The sequence below is a fragment of the Musca autumnalis genome, unplaced genomic scaffold (genome assembly GCF_047663935.1).
Source record: "Musca autumnalis isolate F117 unplaced genomic scaffold, ASM4766393v1 scaffold_4, whole genome shotgun sequence".
Lineage (NCBI taxonomy): Eukaryota > Metazoa > Arthropoda > Insecta > Diptera > Muscidae > Musca > Musca autumnalis.
In genome coordinates, this window is record NW_027411977.1 from 47,827,991 (window position 1) to 47,850,458 (window position 22,468).

Sequence of the window (22,468 nt, forward strand, 5' to 3'; positions counted from 1 at the left end):
ACACGCCATCGCCCATTTCGCATTCATTCATTCATTCATTGATGTCACTGCTACATGAACTCGTTACTGGCTGAGACGAGCTTTTTTTTCATTTTTGCTTTCTTAATTACCAAATAAATTCAATTTAGATGGATGAATGAATGAATTGAAATCTTCCACCCATACTTTCTGATATCACATTAAGAATACTCGCTAAGGTCTTGGAACTAAAGAGAACTTAATGAAGACCTTTTGAGGTCTTAGGTCATAGAAGACCTCCGGAACACCTATTCATAGAAGACTTTAAAAATTTCTCTTAGGAGGTATTCTATCTATAGACAAGATGAGGTTTCCTATCCCTAGAGTACCGGTATTATATATCTATGACATTTAGAAGGTCCACATAAGACCTTTAGTAGGTCCACTACCCATAGAAGAACTTTAGGAGGTCTTCTACCTATTGGAGACCTTTAAGAGGCCTTCTATCCGTAGAAAATCTTTAGGGGGTCCTCCATCTATAGAAAACATTTGACAGGTCTTCCATATTTAAACGACTACAAAACACCTTTTATCCATAGACCTACCTACCTATAGAAGACCTTTAGGAGGTCAATAAGAATACCTTCAGAAAGTCGTCCATTTATTGAAGCTTTTTAGGAAAAAACTTTAGAAGTTCTTCTATGTATATATGACCTTTAGGAGGTCCATGGAAGATCTTTTGAAGGTATTTCTTTGGGAGATCTTCTATTCCCTGAAGACAGTTAGGTGGTACTCTTTCTATAGAACACTACAGGAGGTATTCTATCTATAGAAGACCTTTAGAAAGTGTATTGAAGACCTTCAGAAGGTCTTTTAACCATAGACGACCTTTATTAGGTCTTTTGTCTAAAGAATACCTGTTGGCATTCTTTAGACATACCTTAAGGAGGTCTATGGACGAGCTTTAGAAGGTTTTCTATACATTTTTAAATCTTTTGGAGGTCTTCTTATAGGCGATCCTATATCCATAGAAGAAACTTTAGTAGGTCTTCTATCTAAAGAAGGTCTGCAGAAGGTTTTTATAAGGTCTTTATAAGGTTAGACCTTTAGAATGTCTATTGAAGACCTTTAGAAGATCTTTTATCCATAGAATACCTTTTTTGAGGTCTTCTGTCTAAAGAATACCTGTAGTAGTTCTTCTATGTAGGGGGCCTATGGAAGAGCTTTAGAGTTTTTAAATTTATTGAAGATCTTCTTTAAGAGATCTTCTCTCCATAGAAGACCTTTAAGAGATCTATAGAAGATTTTCCTAAGGTCTTCCATCTGTGGAAGACTTTTAGGAGATCTTCCTTTAGGAGATCTTCCATCCATAGAAGGCCTTTAGGATGTCTTTTGGTTCTTAAGGTGGTATTCTCTATAGAAGACCTTTGGGAGGTCTAATGAAGACCTTATCTATTGAAGACATTTAGCAGGTCTTCCTTTACGAGATCTTCTATCGACAGAAGACCTTCTTCTGTCTAAAGAAACCTGTAGGAAGTCTTCTATCTGTAGAAAACCTTTAGGATAACTTCTATCCATAGAAGACCTTTGGATCTATAGAAGACCTTTAGGAAGCCTTTGGAGACCTTAGAAGTTCTTTAGGGGACTTTTAGGAGGTCTCCTGCCTATGGACGAAGTTCAAAAAGCCTTCTATGTAAAGAAGATTTTCAGGAGAAGATCTTCTATCCATAGAAGACCTTTGGATCTATAGAAGACCCTTAGGAAGCCTTTAATGACCTTCAAAGGTCTTTTGGAAATTTTTAGGAGGTTTTCTGCCTATGGACGAAGTTCAAAAAGTCTTCTATGTAAAGAAGGTTTTCAGGAGCTATTCTATCCATAGAAGACATTTTAGAGGTCTTCTATCGATAGAAGAGCTTTAGAAGTTCTATAGAAGACACTCAGAAGGTCTTCTATTTATTGAAGATCTTTAGGAGGTTTGACTTTAGTAGATCTATCCATTGTAGGTCTTCTGTCTAAGGACAGAAGGTCTTTAGAAGGTTTTCTACATATTGCAGATCTTTTGGAGGTCTTTTTAGGAAATCTTCTATCTATAGAAGACCCTTAGAAGGTCTTTGGAGGCCTTAGAAAGTCTTTAGGGGACTTTTAGGAGGTCTTCTGCCTATGAACGAAGTTCAAAAGGTCTTCTTTTGGAGGTCTTCTATGAAACGAAGAGCTTTAGGAGGTCTATAGAAGACCCTCAGAAGGTCTTCTATTTATTGAAGATCTTTAGGAGGTCTTTCTTTAGTAGATCTTCTATCCATTGTAGGTCTTCTGTCTAAATAAGACCTTTAGAAGGTTTTCTACCCATTGCAAATCTCGTCCTTGAGGTCGTCCTTTAGGAGATCTATCCATAGAAGAGCTTTGGATCTTTAGAAGACGTTACGGAGACCTTTGGGAGACTTTAAGGAGGTCTTTAGGGGACTTGGTCGAAGTTCAACAGGTTTTAAGGAGAAGAAGGAAGACCTTTTGGAGGCCTTCTAAAAAGAGCTTTAGGAGTTCTATAGAAAACCTCTAGGTAGTCTATAGGAGACCCTCAGAAGGTCTTCTATTTATTGAAGATCTTTAGCAGGTCTTCCTTTAGTAGATCATCTATCCATTGCAGGTCTTCTGTTTAAAAAATACCTTTAGAAGGTTTTCTACTTATTGCAGATCTGTTGGAGTTCTTCCTTTAGGGGATCTTCTATCCATAAAAGACCTTTGGATCTTTAGGAGGCCTTTAAAGACCTTAGCAGATCTTTAGGGGAATTTTAGGAGTTGTTCTGCCCTGGACGAAGTTCAAAAGGTCTTCTATGTAAAGAAGGTTTTCGTGAGAAGATATTCTATCCATAGAAGACCTTTTAGAGGTCTTCTATCGATAGAAGAGCTTTAGGAGGTCTATGGAAGACCTTTAGGAGGTCTATGGAAGACCCTCAGTAGGTCTTCCTTTAGTAGATCTTCTATCCATTGTATTTCTTCTGTCTAAATAAGATCTTTAGAAGGTTTTCTATCTATTGCAGATCGTTTGGAGGTCTTACTTTATTAGATCTTCTATCCGTAGAAGACCTTTAGGAGGTTTTTGGGAGACTTTAAGTAGGGCTTTGGGAGACTTTTTTGAGGTCTTTAGGAACGTTTAGGAGATCTTCTACCTGTGGACGAAGTTCAAAAGGTCTTCTATGTAAAGAAGGTTTTTGTGAGAAGATACTATATCCATAGAAGACCTTTTAGAGGTCTTCTATCGAAAAAAGAGCTTTAGGAGGTCTATGGAAGACCTTTAGGGGGTCTTTAGAAGACCCTCAGGAGGTCTTCCTTTAGTAGATCTTCTATCCATTGTATTTCTTCTGTCTAAGTAAGATCTTTAGAAGGTTTTTCTATCTATTGCAGGTCTTTTGGAGGTCTTACTTTATTAGATCTTCTATCCATAGAAGACCTTTAGGAGGTTTTTGGGAGACTTTAAGTAGGTCTTTGGGAGACTTTTTGGAGGTCTTTAGGGACGTTTAGGAGATCTTCTACCTATGGACGAAGTTCAAAAGGTCTTCTATGTAAAGAAGGTTTCCATATGTCTTTAAAACCATATAGGAGATCTTCTATCCATCTGCAGAAAACCTTTAGGAGGTCTACCTACTATAGAAGTCCTTTAGGTCTACTTTCTACTCTCTACAGACGTCTTAAATGGTATTCTATGTGAAGAAGGATTTTTTATGAGGTCACCTATCCATAGAAGACGTTCAGGAGGTCTTCTATTCGTAGAAGACCTTAAGAAGGTCATGTATCTATTAAAGACCCTTTAGGAGGTGTTCTATCTATAGAAGACCTTTAAGAGTTTCACTGTCCGACTTTACGGTGGACGTCTATCTACCTAAGACTTCTACGAGGTCTTATATATATACAATACCTTTAGGAGGTATTCAGTCTTGAGCCCTTCAAAATACCCCATATCTATAGAACTTAGTTGATCTCCAGTAGTAATGCACGTAACTAGTAACATGCACCCATTGTCACTTTCTATACTAACAAGTTTTAAGATTGGGTGCACTTACTCTTGCGAGTTTTTTTGTGTCGCAGGTCTTTTGAATTATTGTTGTTTTTGGTTGTATTTTCATTCATAAAAATTTGCTTAATTATTTACTACCAGTTTGTGTTTTTTTTTTTTGTTTTTATTTTAATCTTGCTATTATTTTTGCTTCTCTTATTGAAGATGATGAGTAACGCCATTGAAACCTACCTTTCCCAAGTGAAGTGAAGATTTTGCCTATCTGTTTCGTTGCAAAATTAAGACATCATCATTAAGTTTCTGTTTTTCTTTTGCCAGAAATTTCCATTTGAATGGAAACTTTATGGGGTCACCACTACTTGTTTTGTGTTGTCTTAATAATGAAGTTTTTGATATTGAAATTGTCATTTTGTTATTTATCAATATTTACATCAATCCCCAGCTGCAGTTAATTATGACCAAATTTCTTGGGTTTTTTTTAATTTATTTCTTTGATTTCCTTTTGATTTTGGTCTATGCAAATCAAACGTATTATGTCATTCATTATTTTCTTATTTCGTTGCGCTTGACATAAATCATCTTTTTTTTTGGGTGTTTGGACAAAAAAGTGCATTTGTAATTCATAAATTTGATTTTTTTTTTTGTAGTTACTAACCAAATTGAAAGTTACATTTTGTGACAGGTACTTTACTATTTTTTTATTTCAAATAAATCACAATTTTTAATTCAAATTGTAAGGCCATTTGTCTACAAAAGAACAATTAATGCATTTGAGGTGATCTATGGGTTGTCCATTTTTAGCTAAACCAACCTTGCATTCTGTCAAATAATTTAAACCTTTATCCAGTCCTACTTCCTAACTGTATTGCATTGCTTATTATTTATGTATGTATGTATCTATCATTTCTATTGAAGTCGTATTGAATAATTTAGTCATAATTAATGATAGGCTGACTCGCTGATTCCATTTGATTTAATAGTTGTTTATTGTCTTCTGTCTTCCACCGTACACGACAGTCAATTTACTGACCGTATTACTCAATCAATGTATTCTCTTTATCTCAGATCTAAAAGGCATGTGTATTTCTAGCATTTGCTTTACTCTTCTATTCCGCATTAGACTCTACTATTAATTAATGATTACTCACCCATAAATGTACCCACCATCGATAGATGAATGATAACTTATATAGAATTGTTTATTAGCAATGGGGAAGGGTTATTGAATAAGTCAGTCTTTTTGGCTAACGAGGCAATCTATAGAAATGCTTTAGGAGGAGGTCTTGCATTCATAGAATACTTTTATGAGTCTATAGAAGCCGTTTCAGAGTCTTCTATCTATACAAGGAAGTCTTCAGCCTATAGAAAACTTTTAGGAAGCCTTCTGTATAGAATCCCTCTGTTCTATAGAAAATCTTTAGGGGGTCTCCTATCTATAGTTCGTATATAGGGAACCTTTATGTAGAGGAGACCCTTAGGAGGTATTTTACCTTAGAATACTTTTCATGGTCTTTTATCTACAGAAGACCTTTAGGAGGTAATCGATAGGAGATTTTAGGGGGTGTTTTTTTTATAAAAGACCTTAAAGAGGTATTTTTATACTCTCAGCATTTATGCTAACGAGGGTATATACACTTTCATACGAGCAAAATCTGCCTCATCGAAATAATGGTTTTAGACCCCAAGTATGTTTGGACGAAATGTGTTTCAGACAATTTGGAGTCGATTGAGCAATGTCCGTCTGTCTGCCTGGCTGGCTGGAGCGCACGATAACTCTCAAACGGATCAATCTATTCGATCCAAAATTTGGCTTTCGTAATATTTTGTCCAAACTTAGTTTAAATTCGAAGATGGGTTATATCGGTCCACTCCTTCCGGTACCTCCCCCACAAAAGTTCGAAAATGTTCGGAAAATTTGTACGTACGATAACTCTTGAAGGGAGTAACCGATTTGGACTATAATTTGCAAATCGTGAAACGTCTAGCGGACTTAGATGAATTTCGAATATGGACTCAATCGGTCCACTCCTTCGGGTACCTCCCACACAAAATTTGGGATAAGTTCAGTTTAGGACCTGCTCTCGAATCGCTTTGATTTTTGTTTTAGAAACTTGTATTCACTGCCCTCAATACGACGGTACAAGTTTCATCAGGGGCAAGTCCACACTTCCTGAGAAAATAGCCCCAAAGTTGCAAAAAACCCCTATGACACCGTGTGAGGTGGTTGGAGCGCAAGATAACTCTAGAACGGATCTGCCGATTCGGTCCAAAATTTGGCCTTAGTAATATTTTGTCCAAACATAGTTTAAGTTAGAATATAAGCCATATCGGACCACTCCTTCAGGTACCTCCCCCACAAAAGTTAAAAAATGTTCGGAAAAATTGTTCGTACGGTAACTCTTTAAGGGAGTGGCCGAATTGGCCCATACTTTACACATCCTAATATATCTACCAGTAGTGGGATTCTGTAACTCATTTTTGCTGTTACCGACAAAAATCGGTAAAATTAAATCGCAAAATTATGACTAAAAACATAAATAAAAGTTGGCATCACTGATTGTGTCGGTAGAGGCTAGCGACTACTTTTTATTCATCGTTAACTAACCGAAAAATTTCGTTAATTATCGAAATTATAAGCATTTTAATTTTACCGACAATTATCGATAACAGCAAAAATGAGTTACAGAATCCCACTACAGATATAGATCAGGTTCAAATATGTACTATATTTGTCCACTCCATCCGGTACCTCCCACACAAAATTTCGGATAAGTTCACTTTAAGAATCAATCGAATCACTTTGATTTTTGTTGAAGCCACTTGCATTGGCTGCCTCAATTACGATGGTAAAATTTTTTTCAGGGGCAAGTCCATACTTCTTGAGCAAACAGCCCGATGGGTGTAAAAACCCCCTATGGCACCATTCCTTTAAGTGTCTCCTCCGCAAAACTTTTGATCTTTAATCATAATCAACATTTTTGTCGGTCCATACATCCAAAATTTTTAAAACCCAATAAACACATACGTTTTTTGAAAAAAAAAAAAAAAAATTCTAAATATACACAGGCTGAGGGTATATCTCTGTCAGCAAAGCTGACTGATACTTTTTTACTTGTTTATCTATAAATGACCTTTAGGAGGTATTTTTATCTATAATTGAACTTTAGGAGGGCTTTTATCTATAGAAGACCTTTAGGACGTCTTTCATATATAGAATTAGGTCTTCTATTTTATCTATAGAAGGCCTTTGGGAGGTTTTTTAATGTATAGATGACCTTTGGGAGGTCTTTTTCCTATAGAAGACCTTTAGGAGGTCTATCTATAGAAGACCTTTAGGAGATCTTTTATCTATGAAAAACCTTTGGAAGGTCTTTTATCTATGGAAGACTTTTAAGAGGTCTTCCATCTATAGAAGGCCTTTAGGAGATCTTTTATCTATAGGAGAACATTAGTAGATTTTTTTATCTATAGAGGACCTTTAAGAGGTATTTCTATATAAGACCTATAAGAGGTATTTTATCTATAGGAGACCTTTATAAGGTATTTTATCTATAGAAGGCCTTTGGGAGGTTTTTTTAATCCATAGAAAACCTTTGGGAGATCTTTTTTCCTATAGAAGACCTTTAGGAGGTCTTTTATCTATAGAAGACCTTTAGGAGGTCTTTTATCTATAGAAGACCTTTAGAGTATCTTCTCTCTGTAGAAAACCTTTAGGAGACCTTCTATCTATAGAAGACGTTAAGAGAGATATCTATTATCTATGGAAGACCGTTATGAAGTCTTCTACTTATGGAAGATCGTTAGGACGTCTTTGATCTATAGAAGACCTATAGCAGGTCTTCTGTCTATAAAAAACCTGTAGGAGGTCTTCAATGTATGAAAAACAATTAGGAAGTCTTCTATCTAAAGAAGGCTGCTAGAAGGTCCTTTACCTATAAGAAACCCTTAGGAGTTTTCTACCTATATAAGTCCTTTAGAAAGTTTTCAATATATTGAACATTTTAAGGAGGTCTGTTATTTATTAAAGACCTTTTCCTATGGAAATCCATTCGGAGGTCTTCTATCTATAGAGGATGCTTAGGAGCCTATTGTCAATAGAAGGCCTTCTAAAGTTAATATGGTCTTTTATTCAGTAGGTCTTTTATCGGTCAATTCTATCTATAGAAGACCTTTAGGAGATTTTCTGTCTATAGAAGACCTTTAGGACATCTTCAATCTATAGAAGACTTTTAGGAGGTATTCTTACTATAGAAGACCTTGGCGAAGTCTTCTATCTATAGTAGGCTTTTATGAGGTCATCCATTTATAGAAGACATTCTGGAGGTCTGCAATCTGTAGAAGACTTTTGGAGCTCTTCTATCATTAAAATACCTTTAGGAGGTCTTCAATGTATGGAAAACAATTAGGAAGTGTTCTATCTAAAGAAGACTGCTAGAAGGTCCTTTATCTATAAAAAAAACCCCTTAGGAATTTTCTACCAATAGAAGACCTTTAGGAAGTTTTCAGTATATAGAACATTTTAAGGAGGTCTGCTATTTATTGAAGACCTTTTTCTATAGAAGCCCATTCGAAGGACTTCTATCTATAGAGGATGTTTTCGAGCCTATTGTCTATAGAAGACCTTCTAAAGTTAATGAGTCTTTTTATTTAGAAGACCTTCTAAATAAAAAGACTCATTAACTTTTATCGGTCAAAGACCTTCATCAAGTCTTCTATATATAGAAGGCCTTTTGGAGGTATTCAATTTACAGAAGGCATTTAGGAAGTCTTCAATCTATAGAAGACCTTTAGGAGATGTTCTGTCCATAGGAAAACTTTTGGGAGATCTCCAATCTATAGAAGGCTTTTAGGATATATAGAAGCTATAGAAGACCTTGCAAAGTCTTCTATCTATATTAGGCTTTTAGGAGATCTTCCATCCATAGAAGAATATTTTTAGAAGATTTTTGAAGCTCTTCTATCCATAGAATACCTTTAGGAGGTCTTCAATTATTGACGAAATTTAGGAGGTCATCTATCACTAAAATACATTTATGAGGTCTTCAATCTACCTTTGGGAGCTCTTCCATCTAGAAAATCTTCAGGAGATCTATAGAAGACCTCCTACAGATCTTAAGACCCCCATTCTACGGAAGATCTTTAGGATGTCTTCTATGTATGGAAGGTCTTTAGAAGGTCTTCTATCAATAGAAGACCTTTACGAGGCCTCCTATCTGTTGAAGACCTTCTGGTCTGTCGAGCAGGAACCACCACCATTTACAATGTAGGAGGTTATAAATGTCATTAGGACTGCAACATCATCCAAAGCGTTAGGCCCTAACGATATCTCCATGGTAATGCTGAGACAGGTGGATGAGCCGGGAAATAAGTATTCTCGAATGTTCTCAAACTGTCATCACATAGTGTACGAAGACTGTAAAATAGGCAGGGAGGTCTCGCTACTGAAGCCCGTCAGAGATTACTAACTCGCTTCACAACACATTTTAGTCGAGGACTAAACCCGAACATGACCTGCTATAGTACAGTGTTGGTGGCGGTCGAGTAATCAAAAGCCTTTGATACCGTCAATCACTCCACCCTGTTTGAGGACATTGAACAGACTACCCTTCGGCCAAGTTTTAAAAGTTGGATATTCTATAATGGGGGTTATCATGAATGAAATTTCCCCGTGAGTTTCGTCTTTCCGCCGTTGCAACTTAAGGGAGAAAGTGAACAAATTCAATTGCCGTTCATAATAACCTCCAATATGTGTGAACGTCAGTCGTACGTGGAATTCTGAAACAGGGAGTTCCCCAAGGTGGTATGATATCTCCAGAACTGCTTATCTCTACCTATCCTCTATTCCACACCCTTTAGACGACATTGAGATCGTGAGGTAAGCCTATGATTTTATGATATTGGCGTTCTGTTTATCCCATAGACTGCGGATATGAGTAAAGATTTGATTCCCCTGGTCAACTACCCCAAGATTCTAGGGGTAACAATCGAGAGAATATTCACATCGAACGCGCATAGCACAGCAATCTACGAAATGTAGGAACAAGGTCCCCAAGTCCCTAGCCAGCAGCAATTGGCGTGCAGACAAACAAACCTTCTTGACCTTATACATATAGCCACCCTGAGAACTTCAACAGGGTGCCTCCTAATGTCATCATTTGCATGATGAGATGAATAATCTTTCAGTACAGCAACACAATGGCATGTTTTCTTGCAGTACTTGTTCGAGTGTTACCGTGAGAGTTGTTGTTATAGCAGCTTCATTTCATTGATTCAGAAAGGACGCCACCTGGATAGGATTAGTCTAAAGTGAGAGTGGAGTTAGGTGCGTTGTATTGGCTAGGCAGTTAAAAATGTACAGCATAGTATGCGGACCGGGGTTGCATGCTGGGCAGATGCCTTGCCTGCCATTAATTTTGGCCCAGTAAGAATTGAGGCGGCTACATGGACCAGATCTTAGTTGCGCCAGCACCACTCTCGTTTGCCTTGGCAGCTGTTGTTCTTCCGCTGCCACTGGTGGTGGGTGATCTTCGAGGACAACATTCACATTATGGGCTATTAAAGCCTCAGCTACTGCATCAGTGTGAATATCCCTGCCTGCCATCAATCTTGGCCCAGTAAAAATTGAGGCGGCTACATCGTCGAGGACTTAGTTGCGCCAACACCACTCTCGTTTGCCTTGGCAGCTGTTGTTCTTCCGCTGCCACTGGTGGTCGGTGATCTTCGAGGACAACATTCACATTATGGACTGTTAAAGCCTCAGCTACTGCATCAGTGTGAATATCTCTTTCGCATCTCTTGACCACCCTCTTCAGATCACGAAAATCCTCCCTGACTTGCCTGGGCGGTCGGGGCCTATCCATTAGGTGGTGATTTGGATGGTGTTGGTCTGTTGTGTCGAAACACCGGCAGGATCTTGGATTTCTTATGCAAATGGTCCACTGAAGACATGAGGAGGCAGCGGGAACACTCTGTCCATCTTCCAGGTTTCGGAAACTATTAGGACGGCTAGCGCTAGGTTGAGAGGGCATTACCTAAATGATCGACTCCCGGGTCATCCAGCTGTTTTTCGAAATTTCGATGGCATATGTAGGTCCATTTCCCCAGATATCTCCCCCGCAAAATTTCAACTCTTTAACGCTTTAATCCAGTCCTCTAAGCCGGTGGTTACCACTCGTGCTTCCAAAAAAATTAGCATTATTTTTTTTTTGTTTCACACAAGTTCAGTTCGAAGATGGGTTTTATCGGCTTACGTTTTTGTATATACCTCATATAATGGTACCTCGCGTTTTTTTAGTATTTTGATTTTAGCTACATTTTGGGAATTTTAGCTACATTTTCCTGACGAATTGGCTGTAAATTGTCATTTAAGGTTACCAGTGGCTACAAAATGTCCCCACTAAAAAGTATAGATATACAGAGGTCCGCGTTTTCATATAGCTCCTATATAACGTTACCTCCCGATTTCAGAATTTTTAGATACATTTTCTGGCCGAATCAGTTGTAGTTTGTCATTGAATGTTCCCTCCCTGTGGTCACAAAAATGTTCCACCAAAAATTATCGTTATGATGGGTCCTCTTCTTGGAATAGCCCCTAAATAACGGTACCTTCCGATGTTAGGTATCTAAAATTTGCGGCCAAATTAGTCGTAATTTTATATGGAAAGGTCCCAGTGACTACAAAACTTCCCCACCACCAAGTATAGACATAGGTCCACGATTTGATATAGTACACAGGTAACGAAATCGGGAGGTATGATTTGAGTTATAAGGAGGATCTTAGATAAAATTTCTGGTCGGATTAGCTGTAATTTGGCATATAACGTTCCCAGTAATTACAAAACTTCCCCACCAAAACGTTTAGTCATAGGTCCACATTTCTTGTGGGGAGTATAAAAAGTTCAGCCCTGTGGAATTGCCAGATTTTCATTCACCAAATGAAATCTGAAAATGTGAAATGTTAACTATAAACCCAAACTCATATTCTGTATATCCGCCAGGATGTAAACTGCATCTTCTCTGTAAAGACTTCGAGTTTCTCAGATGACACCTCAGGAAAGACATATTTTCTTGATATCAGTATCACTCTAAAGATTGAGTGAAAATACCACTTCTCATCGAACCACTTCTATTGGTTTGCCAATACCATCAACCATGTTTAAAGCATCCCTGTCACAACCTTGTGCACAGTTTTCCCCAAAATAAAGACCTAACGTTACTCGATCTTTTTTGTGTGCGGAAAGCAGGAAATTAATAACCTGAAATTTTAAAATTGGTATTAATTAAAATAACTTCTCGACATTAACAGATCACAAGTTCGATTACATTCCTTGGCATCTCTGGGGATCTGAAATGGTAAATTAAACCACCAGGTCAACAAGATCAATATTACAGTGACAGTCAGTCAGTCATCCACTCACTCAGTCACTCTGCCTATTTACAACTCTTCTCACTTCTAGTAATTAGAGATCTTTGGTGTTGTACGTGTACGTTAGTGTGTGATATGCCTTTAGCTTAGGTTACACCCCGAAAACCACAAACCATGGAATGACTGTTTTTTCTTGCTGTTGTTATTTCGTTTTGTGGCCCTTTAACTCAATTAAGAATGATCCGCATAAGACATAAATTTTAATAATAATTGTCAAAACAAAAAACACTTGAAGCAACAACAAAAAAATAGCAATTTTGGTCTCGCAATGAGCACAGATGCCCGCCGCAACAGCTCACAACGACGGAAGCTTAGCAAATTTTTTTTACAAAACACAAAACTGCTACTGACAAATTAAAAACAACAACAACACACAAACACTTGAAACATTTATTTTGTTTAAAGTGTCATAGAGTGTGTTTTTGTCAGACAAACCGACGGACAGACTGTCGGTCCATCTTCTCTAAGCTTGTCATATTTATTTGTAGCTGTTTCTGCTGAGTTTCCTTGTGAAATTAATCAAGTGAAAGCTGGAATGAATGTTTTGGGACATATACTTTGCTAAATAGCCGGCCGGACGGACAGTCAGACAGACAGGCGTTGGGGTCCAAAAACGGAAATGCCATGTCAAACAATTCTACAAACAAATAATTAAATGCAACCAACAATTTCAAATACATTTATTTTTACTGTTCATTTCATTTGTTGTCGTTGTTGTTGTGTGTGTGGAACGGAACAAAAATTATTCAATTGATTTAAAATGTTAGAAAAATAAATGGTAAAAGAGAGGGGAAAGGGTTAGCTTGGAACAAATTTTTGTTAATTAATATTATTAGCGGAGATGGGTGGGAAGTGTAGAGGTGAATAGTACACACGGTCAAAAGGTGGGATGCTCTTAAATAAGGTATTTATTGCCTTTTTGTATTACCTCAGCCTTGGGACTAAAGTGTGATAAAATTGAAAATGCGCTTCGATTCAAAAGTACATTTCCTCACGTGGAGAAATATTCCTCCCAACCGAAGTCGTTGATAATTCTGCTACCGAAGGAAGATCGTCTTAAAAAATCACAACCTTTGCCGATGTGGACGATAATAAGACTGGCTTAGGCAGGACAGCGATCTGCAAGAGTGTCAAGGTTGTAAATTGTCAGAATGGGGAATCCAAGGATTTCTTCATCCACAGTAAATAACATGAAGCTGCTCCCCGAGCAAATTCGCGGCTTCCCGCCCACTAGTATGAAATGTTTGCTTTAGTTCAGTTTAAGGTCAATTTGAGGAAATTTTTTGGAAAATTCACCGAAGGTATTCCTTGTGGTTCTGACTAAAACTAAAAACTTTCAATTCTTCCTGAGATAATAGCCAAAAACCCAATAAAGGACCCTACTGGCTTCATGACTATGAACTCGGCATCTCTTGAGTTTTGCACCCGAGCAAATCTAAACTTTTCTCTTTGTGATATTTTATCAAACGTACATCAAGATCCAAGACGTCTTCTTCCCCAAGAGATCTTCTGTGCGTGCAAGACCTCAAGAGGTATTCTGTCCATAGAAGACCTCAAGAGGTCTTCCGTCCACAGAAGACCTCAAGAGGTTTTCCGTCCACAGAGGACCTCAAAAAGCCTTCTGTCCATAGAAGACCTCAATAGCTCTTCTTTTCATAGAAGACTTCAGGAGGTCTTCTCTCCATAGAAGACCTCATGAGGTATACTCTCCATGGAAGACCTCAAGAGGTATTCTGTACATAGAAGACCTGAAGAGGTCTTCTGTCCATAGAAGACCTCAAGAGGTCTTCCGTCCACAGAAGACCTCAAGAAGTTTTTCGTCAACAGAGGATCTCAAAAAGCCTTCTGTCCATAGAAGACCTCAAGAGCTCATCTTTTCATAGAAGACTTCAGGAGGTCTTCTCTCCATAGAAGACCTCATGAGGTATTCTTTCCATAGAAGACCTCAAGAGGTATTCTGTACATAGAAGACCTCAAGAGGTCTTCCGTCCATAGAGGACCTCAAGAAGCCTTCTGTCCATAGAAGACCTCAAGAAGCCTTCTGTCCATAGAACACCTCAAGAGGTCTTCTCTCCATAGAAGACCTCAAGAGGTCTTCTCTCTATAGCAGACCTGAAGAGGTCTTCTCTCCATAGAAGACCTTAAGAGGTCTTCTCTCTTTAGAAGACCTCAAGAGGTCTTCTGTACATAGAAGACCTGAAGAGGTCTTCTGTCTATAAACCTCAAGAGGCCTTCTGTCTATTGAAGACCTCAAGAAGACTTTTTGTCTATAGTGGACCTTAAGAGGTCTTCTGTCTATGGAAGACCACAAGAGGTCTTCTGTCTGCATAGAAGACCTCAAAAAGACTTCTGTCTAAAGAAGACCTCAAGAGGACTTCTGTCTGCAGAAGATCTCAAGAGGTCTTCTGCCGCTGGAGATCTCAAGAGGTCTTTCTGCCAATAGGAAATCTCAAAAGAACTTCTGTCTAGAAGACCTAAACAGGTCAAGAGGTATTCGGTCTATAAAAGACCTAATGAGGTCTTCAGTCTATAGAAGACTTCAAGAGGACTTCTTTCTGTCCATAGAAGACCCCAAGAGCTCTTCTCTTCATAGAAGACTTCAAGAGGTTTTCTCTCCATAGAAGACCTCAAGAAGTATTCTCTCCATAGAAGACCTCAAGAGGTATTCTGTACATAGAAGGCCTGAAGAGGTCTTCTGTCCATAGAAGACCTCAAGAGGTCTTCTGTACATAGAAGACCATAGAAGACCTCAAGAGGTCTTCTGTCCATAGAAGACCTCAAGAGGTCTTCTGTCCATAGAAGACCTCAAGAGGTCTTCTGTCTATACACCTCAAGAGGTCTTCTGTCTGTTGAAGACCTCAAGAGGTCTTCTGTCTGTTGAAGACCTCAAGAGGTCTTCTGTCTGTTGAAGACCTCAAGAGGTCTTCCGTCCACAGAGGACCTCAACAAGCCTTCTGTCCATAGAAGACCTCAAGAGGTCTTCTCTCCATAGAAGACCTCAAGAGGTCTTCTCTCCATAGAAGACCTCAAGAGGTCTTCTGTCTATTGAAGACCTCAAGAGGTCTTTTTGTCTATAGTAGACCTTAAGAGGTCTTCTGTCTATGGAAGACCACAAGAGGTCTTCTGTCTGCATAGAAGACCTCAAGAGGTCTTCTGTCTATAGAAGATCTTAAGAGGACTTATGTCTGCAGAAGATCTCAAAAGGTCTTCTGCCTATAGGAGATCTCAAGAGGTCTTTCTGTCTATAGGAAATCTCAAGAGGACTTCTGTCTAGAAAACCTAAGTAGGTCAAGAGGTCTTCGGTCTATAAAAGACCTAATGAGGTCTTCAGAAGAGCTCTTGAGGTCTCCTAAAAACAGAAGATCTCTTGAGATCTTCTATAAACAGAAGATCTCAAGAGATCTTCTATCTATAGAAGATCTCAAGAGATCTTCTATCTATAGAAGATTTCAAGAGATCTTCTGTTTATAGAAGATCTCAAGAGATCTTCTGTTTTTAGGAGACCTCAAGAGCTCTTCTGTCTATAGAAGACCTCAAGAGGTCTTCTCTATATAGACGACCTCAAGAAGTCTTCTGTCTATAGGTGACCTCAAGAGCTCTTCTGTCTATAGAAGACCTCAAGAGCTCTTCTGTCTATAGAAGACCTCAAGAGCTCTTCTGTCTATAGAAGACTTCAAGAGGTCTTCTGTCTGTAGAAGACCTCAAGAGGTCTTCTGTCTAAAGAAGACCTCAAGGGGTATTCTCTCTATAAAAGTCCTTCTGACCTCAAGAAGCGTTCAGTCTATAGCAAATCTCAAGAGGTCATCTGTCTATAGGAGAACCCAAGAAGTCATATTTCCATAGAAGACTCGAACTGTATTCTGTCCATAATAAACCTCGAGTGGTCTTCTGGGAAAAGAAGACTTTAAGAGGTATTCTGTCTGTAGAAGACCTTAAGAGGTCTCAGCAGCTCCATATTTCTCTAGATATTAGCCCGCAAGTTGCAAAATCCCCATCCAAGTAGTGTTCTTGTAAAATACAAAGGATAGGCTATTTTATTCGAGAAAACTGTGTTGTAGAATAGTTAGGCCCACCTTTTTTGATACCAATAAGGCCTAAAAATATTAACATAAATTCAGGTGTTAGACTGATCGTCGGTCGTTTTGAGAATGAGTGTCGTTGTCCTCCTGGAAACTTAAAATCTTTTGTCACTTACAAAAATTCTGATTTTTGTTTAGTCATACGCTGAGGGTATTTATCTGTCGGTCAAGCCTCCTAATTCTTTGTTACTCTTCTCTTATCGAACATAACTTTTCTTCTTTTTATATTTTCCATCAATATTTAACTTTATTCTAATTCCAATTTCCCCTCGTTTCATCCATTTTACAGGTGCTGGTGAATCTGGCAAATCCACAATTGTCAAACAAATGAAAATCATTCATGAATCCGGCTATTCGCAGGAAGAATGTGAAGAATATCGTCGTGTCGTCTATAGCAATACCATACAATCCCTGATGGCAATTATACGTGCAATGGGACATTTAAAAATTGATTTTGCCGATCCATCAAAAACGGAAGTTGCACGTCAATTCTTTACATATGCCTCGGCGGCGGAGGAGGGTATCCTATTGCCCGAACTAGTATTATTGATGAAAAAATTATGGGCAGATGCCGGTGTTCAACAGTCATTTTCGCGTTCACGAGAATATCAATTAAATGATTCCGCAGCCTATTATCTCAATTCATTGGATCGTATATCAGCGCCAAATTATGTACCCACACAGCAGGATGTGTTGCGCACGCGCGTTAAAACCACAGGCATTGTGGAGACACATTTCAAATGTAAAGGTTTATATTTCAAGTGAGTATGATGGAAACAAAACAAACAAACAAGGGGTGATGAAGTAGTTGGGTAATAAGCAAAAAACTCACAATGATGAATGTTTATAGTTGTGGAGTGTTGTATCCCTCTTTTTAATGCTCTCCCCGGTTGTACCATTAAGCCAAGTCCATTTCCATTAAATATTGAGACTTTATGTAAAAGAGGGGGATTTGTTGAAATTATGAAATTCCTTCCTTAACATGTTGTTGTTGCTGTTTTTTGCTTGTTGCTGTTGTTTTCTCTAAATTGATTTGTTGCATTTTATAATTTGTGTTTCTTTTTTTCCAGAATGTTTGATGTTGGCGGCCAGCGTTCGGAACGCAAAAAATGGATTCATTGTTTTGAATGTGTGACAGCAATTATCTTCTGTGTAGCATTATCGGGTATGTATGTCAAGAACATTTTGTGGAATTCAGATTTTTTTCTTCTCGGTCTTCTTGAAAATATGTACAGACGTAGATACATATGTATGTATATCGTGTTGTATATGGAATCAAAAGAACCACCAAGATACATAGGCAAAGTGTAGAGTCTTATCTTTAAAAGCTGGTCATGGATATTTTCCCATTTGTTTTGAAAAGTCAGCTTTGTTTGTGGAGGATTGCACGGCACTAGACTTTATCCAATGACTCATAGTACTGAGTTAGAATCTATCCTTCGCCAGAAAATGGTTAAGAGTTATTATGTCAAAGAGACAATTTTTATGGACAGGGGATGACTTTAAATTACAAGCATAACAAATTTTCTCATAATTTTTTCTTGAAGAGATTTTGAGAAATTATTATGTATGTATGTACAGCTGTGTTCAAAATAATAGGAGTGCCCATTCGGCCGGGGCGATTTGTATGGAAGGAAAAAAGTGTTATCGGGCGCCTGGAGTTTCTGATTCTTGGGATTGTACTGAGCAAAAAAGTCAACTAGACCATATGTCTACGGTGAAAATCGAGCCCCCGGATTTTGACTTGAAGTTTTTTCAAGGACTTTTGGATTGTTTGGCATATAACAACCAAACCACTGATATTTTCGATCCAACACACAGACAACAATTGTAGCCAAGACAATAATAAAGAACTCTCTAGTACATCGCAAAAGCATTGGAACGCTCTTTCAGGCAGTTATGGCCTCGAGAAGGTGCACATTTTTCGGAAAATATCGATAAATGACACTGTGCTACAAAATGGGACTCAAATTCAGTGGGTGGAAAATCCCTTTTGGAGATGAAAGCCCTTGGTGAGTGTACTAAGAACCCAAAAGGAAATTTTCACCATAGGTCAAGTTTCCGAGATATCGCGTGATTAATGGTTTAATTTTGTCCCCTTAATTTGCGAGAAAATAGTTGATTACAACTTCCTTGGATCCGATGCTAGAACAGAAAAACCGCTTTCTTAAACCGATTTTGATGTAAAATATCACTGGGTTGACGTGGTTCAAACTTCTGAGTTATGGCGAAATTAATTCATTCTTGATTAACTTTAATTGCATGATAACAAAACAACATAACACAAATTCATCTCACAATAACTCAGAAGTTTGACCTATGGCATAAGTGTCTTTCCAGATTTATAAAATATCATAATCGACTTTCATCGCCAAAAAGAATTTTTCAACCCAGTGATATTTTACATCAAAATCGGTTTAAGAAAGCGGTTTTTTTGTTCTAGCTTCGGAACCAACAAAGTTGTAATCATGTAATCAGCTACTTGCTGTCATTTGATTGACCATTTTATTAGCTTTCCAATGATATACATATACGATTAATCGGTTACTTAAAACCGGTTCCAAAATCGGTTTTGATATCAGAATATCCGGTTCAAAAATTTAGATACCCGGATCTATCCTTCAATCAAATTTGTTATTAACGTGTTCGTCATTACAAGAGCTATTTATGGTAAGTATTTCAGATGCACCACAGACCAATAACGAATATAAATAAAAACAAAACACAGTTTTCTCAACAAAATACGGGCAAATGTCAAAAAGGACCATGAAAACGGGAAAATATCGATTGGTCATCAATGAGAAGCGTACCTAAAATCTTCTGAACAACATTTTTGTTGAATATTTGGATGCTGTAAAATCTCGTCTTGTGGTACTTTTACTACGGTTCAAAAAATAAAGGACGAAAAGGACATGGAAGGAATTGAGTTAGAGGGATGAAATATTCTACTAAAAGATTCAACATTCGATTTGACTGAAGACATGTAATCTCAAAATGAAGCTACAATAACGCTTAACAGAGATATAAAGCTATTTTCTCGCAAATTAAGGGGCCAAAATTAAACCATTAATCACGCGATATCTCGGAAACTTGACCTATGGTGAAAGTTTCCTTTTGGGTTTTTAGTACACTCACCAAGGGCTTTCATCTCCTAAAGGGATTTTCCACCCACTGAATTTGAGTCCCATTTTGTAGCACAGTGTCATTTATCGATATTTTCCGAAAAATGTGCACCTTCTCGAGGCCATAACTGCCTGAAAGAGCGTTCCAATGCTTTTGTGATGTACTAGAGGGTTCTTTATTATTGTCTTGGCTACAATTGTTGTCTGTGTGTTGGATCGAAAATATTAGTGGTTTGGTTGTTATATGCCAAACAATCCAAAAGTCCTTGAAAAAAACTTCAAGTCAAAATCCGGGGGCTCGATTTTCACCGTAGACATATGGTCTAATTGACTTTTTTGCTCAGTACAATCCCAAGAATCAGAAACACCAGGCGCCCGTGATGGTGTTCAAATCGCCCCACTCTAGTGCCCATACACAAAATGAAATGGCCCAAAAAACATGTTTTAACATCTCCATTTTCGCCAATTCTGCATTTGTTTAACATTGTTGACATCCCAACTGTTAATTCATTAATAGAAATGTGGCAATATGTTTTAAATTATTTACTGTTTACACCCACATTATAAATCGTCTTAAAATTTTTTGTTCAAAAAAATAGGAGTGTGGAAGAAAAAGGAGAATAAAAATATTTTTATTTCTGTTTAGGACCAGAATTGACAATATTTTAGTTGTTAGTAGTAAATTTAATAGATTTGAAGGCTGTTTGAAAACAAAAACGGCTTTTGGATGTGGCCACAATCAGGATATTGTCCTTGCAGTTATTTTCCTATAATTTGAGCATTTATTGGGAAATCGATGGACTTTATAAACAAAACCTTTGTTGATTAGAGTTGTTTAACACTCTAGCTGTTACCTCGAACAATATATAATGGTTGGTTCCCCATAAATTTGTGTATTTTGATCCTTGAGCCAATCTTTAGCCAGTTTCCATTAGACTTTTATGTAAGGACTGGCCAAAAAAGCGTTTCTATAAGGAATTAATTCCTCGACCAAATAATGTTTTAAGGCCCTTAGCATCTTAACTACACCTTTTTCAGATGTAATTCGAATTATTTCATTGTAATTCGAGAATTCTATTTGTAATTCGTAACATTTCATTTGTAATTCGAGAATTCCATTTGTAATTCGAGAATTCCATTTGTAATTCGAATTATTCCACTTGTAATTGGAATTATTTCATTTGTAATTCGAAATATTCCATTTGTAATTCGAATTATTCCTTTTGAAATTTGAATTATTCCATTTGTAATTCGAATTATTCCATTTGTAATTCGAATTATTCCATATGTAATTTGAATTATTCCACTTGAAATTCGAATTATTCCATTTGTAATTCGAATTATTCCATTTGTAAATCGAATGATTTCATGTGTAATTTCAAATAAAATAATTCGAATTACAAATGGAATAATTCGAATTACAAATGAAAAAATTCGAATTACAAATGGAATAATTCGAATTTCAAATGGAATAATTCGAATTAGAAATGGAATAATACGAATTTCAAATGAAATAATTCGAATTACAAATGGAATAATTCGAATTAAAAATAGAATAATTCGAATTACAAATAGAATATTTCGAATAACAAATGGAATAATTCGAATTACAAATGAAATGTTACGAATTACAAATAGAATTCTCGAATTACAAATGAAATGTTACGAATTACAACTAAAATGATTCGAATTACATCTGAAAAAGGTGTAGAAGTGAATTTTAAGGAAATACTTCTGAAGTTGCATTGCGAATATGTTTATTAGGTTTTGCATCGTGTAAAACACGCTTTTCTATGAGAACTAATCTAAATTAAGTACTTTTGAATGAAAAACGTGAATTTATGTAGAAAAATATAGTACGGTGTATACCAACCATAGAGTAGTCAAAGCCGGATTATCACAAAGTGGTGTAAAACTAATTTCAACCGTTCACGCTTTAAAATATTTTTGGAATAGAAGTGAAATTGATTGTTTACATAAAGCTAACATCCTGAGGACCTCATAATTTCATTTGTTCGAGGAATAAATGACTTATAAATGCGCTGCCTTTCATAAAGGATTAATGGAAACTGGCTGAAATTTGGTTCATGGTTCAAAATACACCAATTTATGGGATACCAATCATTATGTTTTGTTTGAGGTAACAGTCAGAGTGTTAAACAACTCTAATCAATAAAGGTTTTGTTTATAAAATCTACTGAATTCCCCAATAAGAGCTTAATTTATTGGAAAAGTCGCCACAAGGACAATAGCCTGTTTTTGGATACTACCAAAGGACTTTTGTTTTCAAAAAAAAAAAAAAAATCAAATATATTGTATTTAGTACTATCAACTAAAATATTTACAGTTTTGGTCGTAAATTCAACTAAAAATATTTTTATTGTCCTTCTTCTTCCACACTCCTATTTTTTTGAACAACACATTTTAAGACGATTTATAATGTTGGTAAACAGTAAATAATTTAATACAAATTGTCACATTTCTGTTAATGAAATAACAGTTGGAATGCCAACAATGTTAACCAAAAACAAAATAAGCCAAAATGGAGAAGTTTAACCATGTGTTTTTGGACTATTCCCTTTTGTGTATGGGCACTCCTATTATTTTGAACGCAACTGTATGTACATTAGGGTTATGACTTTTTTATAACCTCATATCCCTGTATCATAGCGTGATGAGTTTTGCCATAAGATTACATAAAATCTTAATTATAAGGTGATTCGGTGAAAAAACCTCACGCACAAAATGATTTTAAAATTTGAATTTATCAAAATTATGGACAATTTTTTGAAGTCACTGAAAACATATATATAATTGAAAATAAACTTTAGAGCCACATGAGATAATTAAAATGACATAAAATGTATTTATCAAT

At 36.9% G+C, this 22,468-nt stretch overlaps 1 protein-coding gene across 1 annotated transcript in view; it reads left to right on the forward strand.

The window, feature by feature from the left end:
- Galphai (G protein alpha i subunit) overlaps positions 1-22,468 on the forward strand; it is a 75,098-nt gene that overhangs the window by 46,929 nt on the left and 5,701 nt on the right. The window contains exons 2-3 of the mRNA XM_073985794.1: positions 16,761-17,232; positions 17,542-17,636. Coding sequence (XP_073841895.1) covers positions 16,761-17,232; positions 17,542-17,636 — 567 coding nt within the window. The remainder of the gene's footprint in view (positions 1-16,760; positions 17,233-17,541; positions 17,637-22,468) is intronic.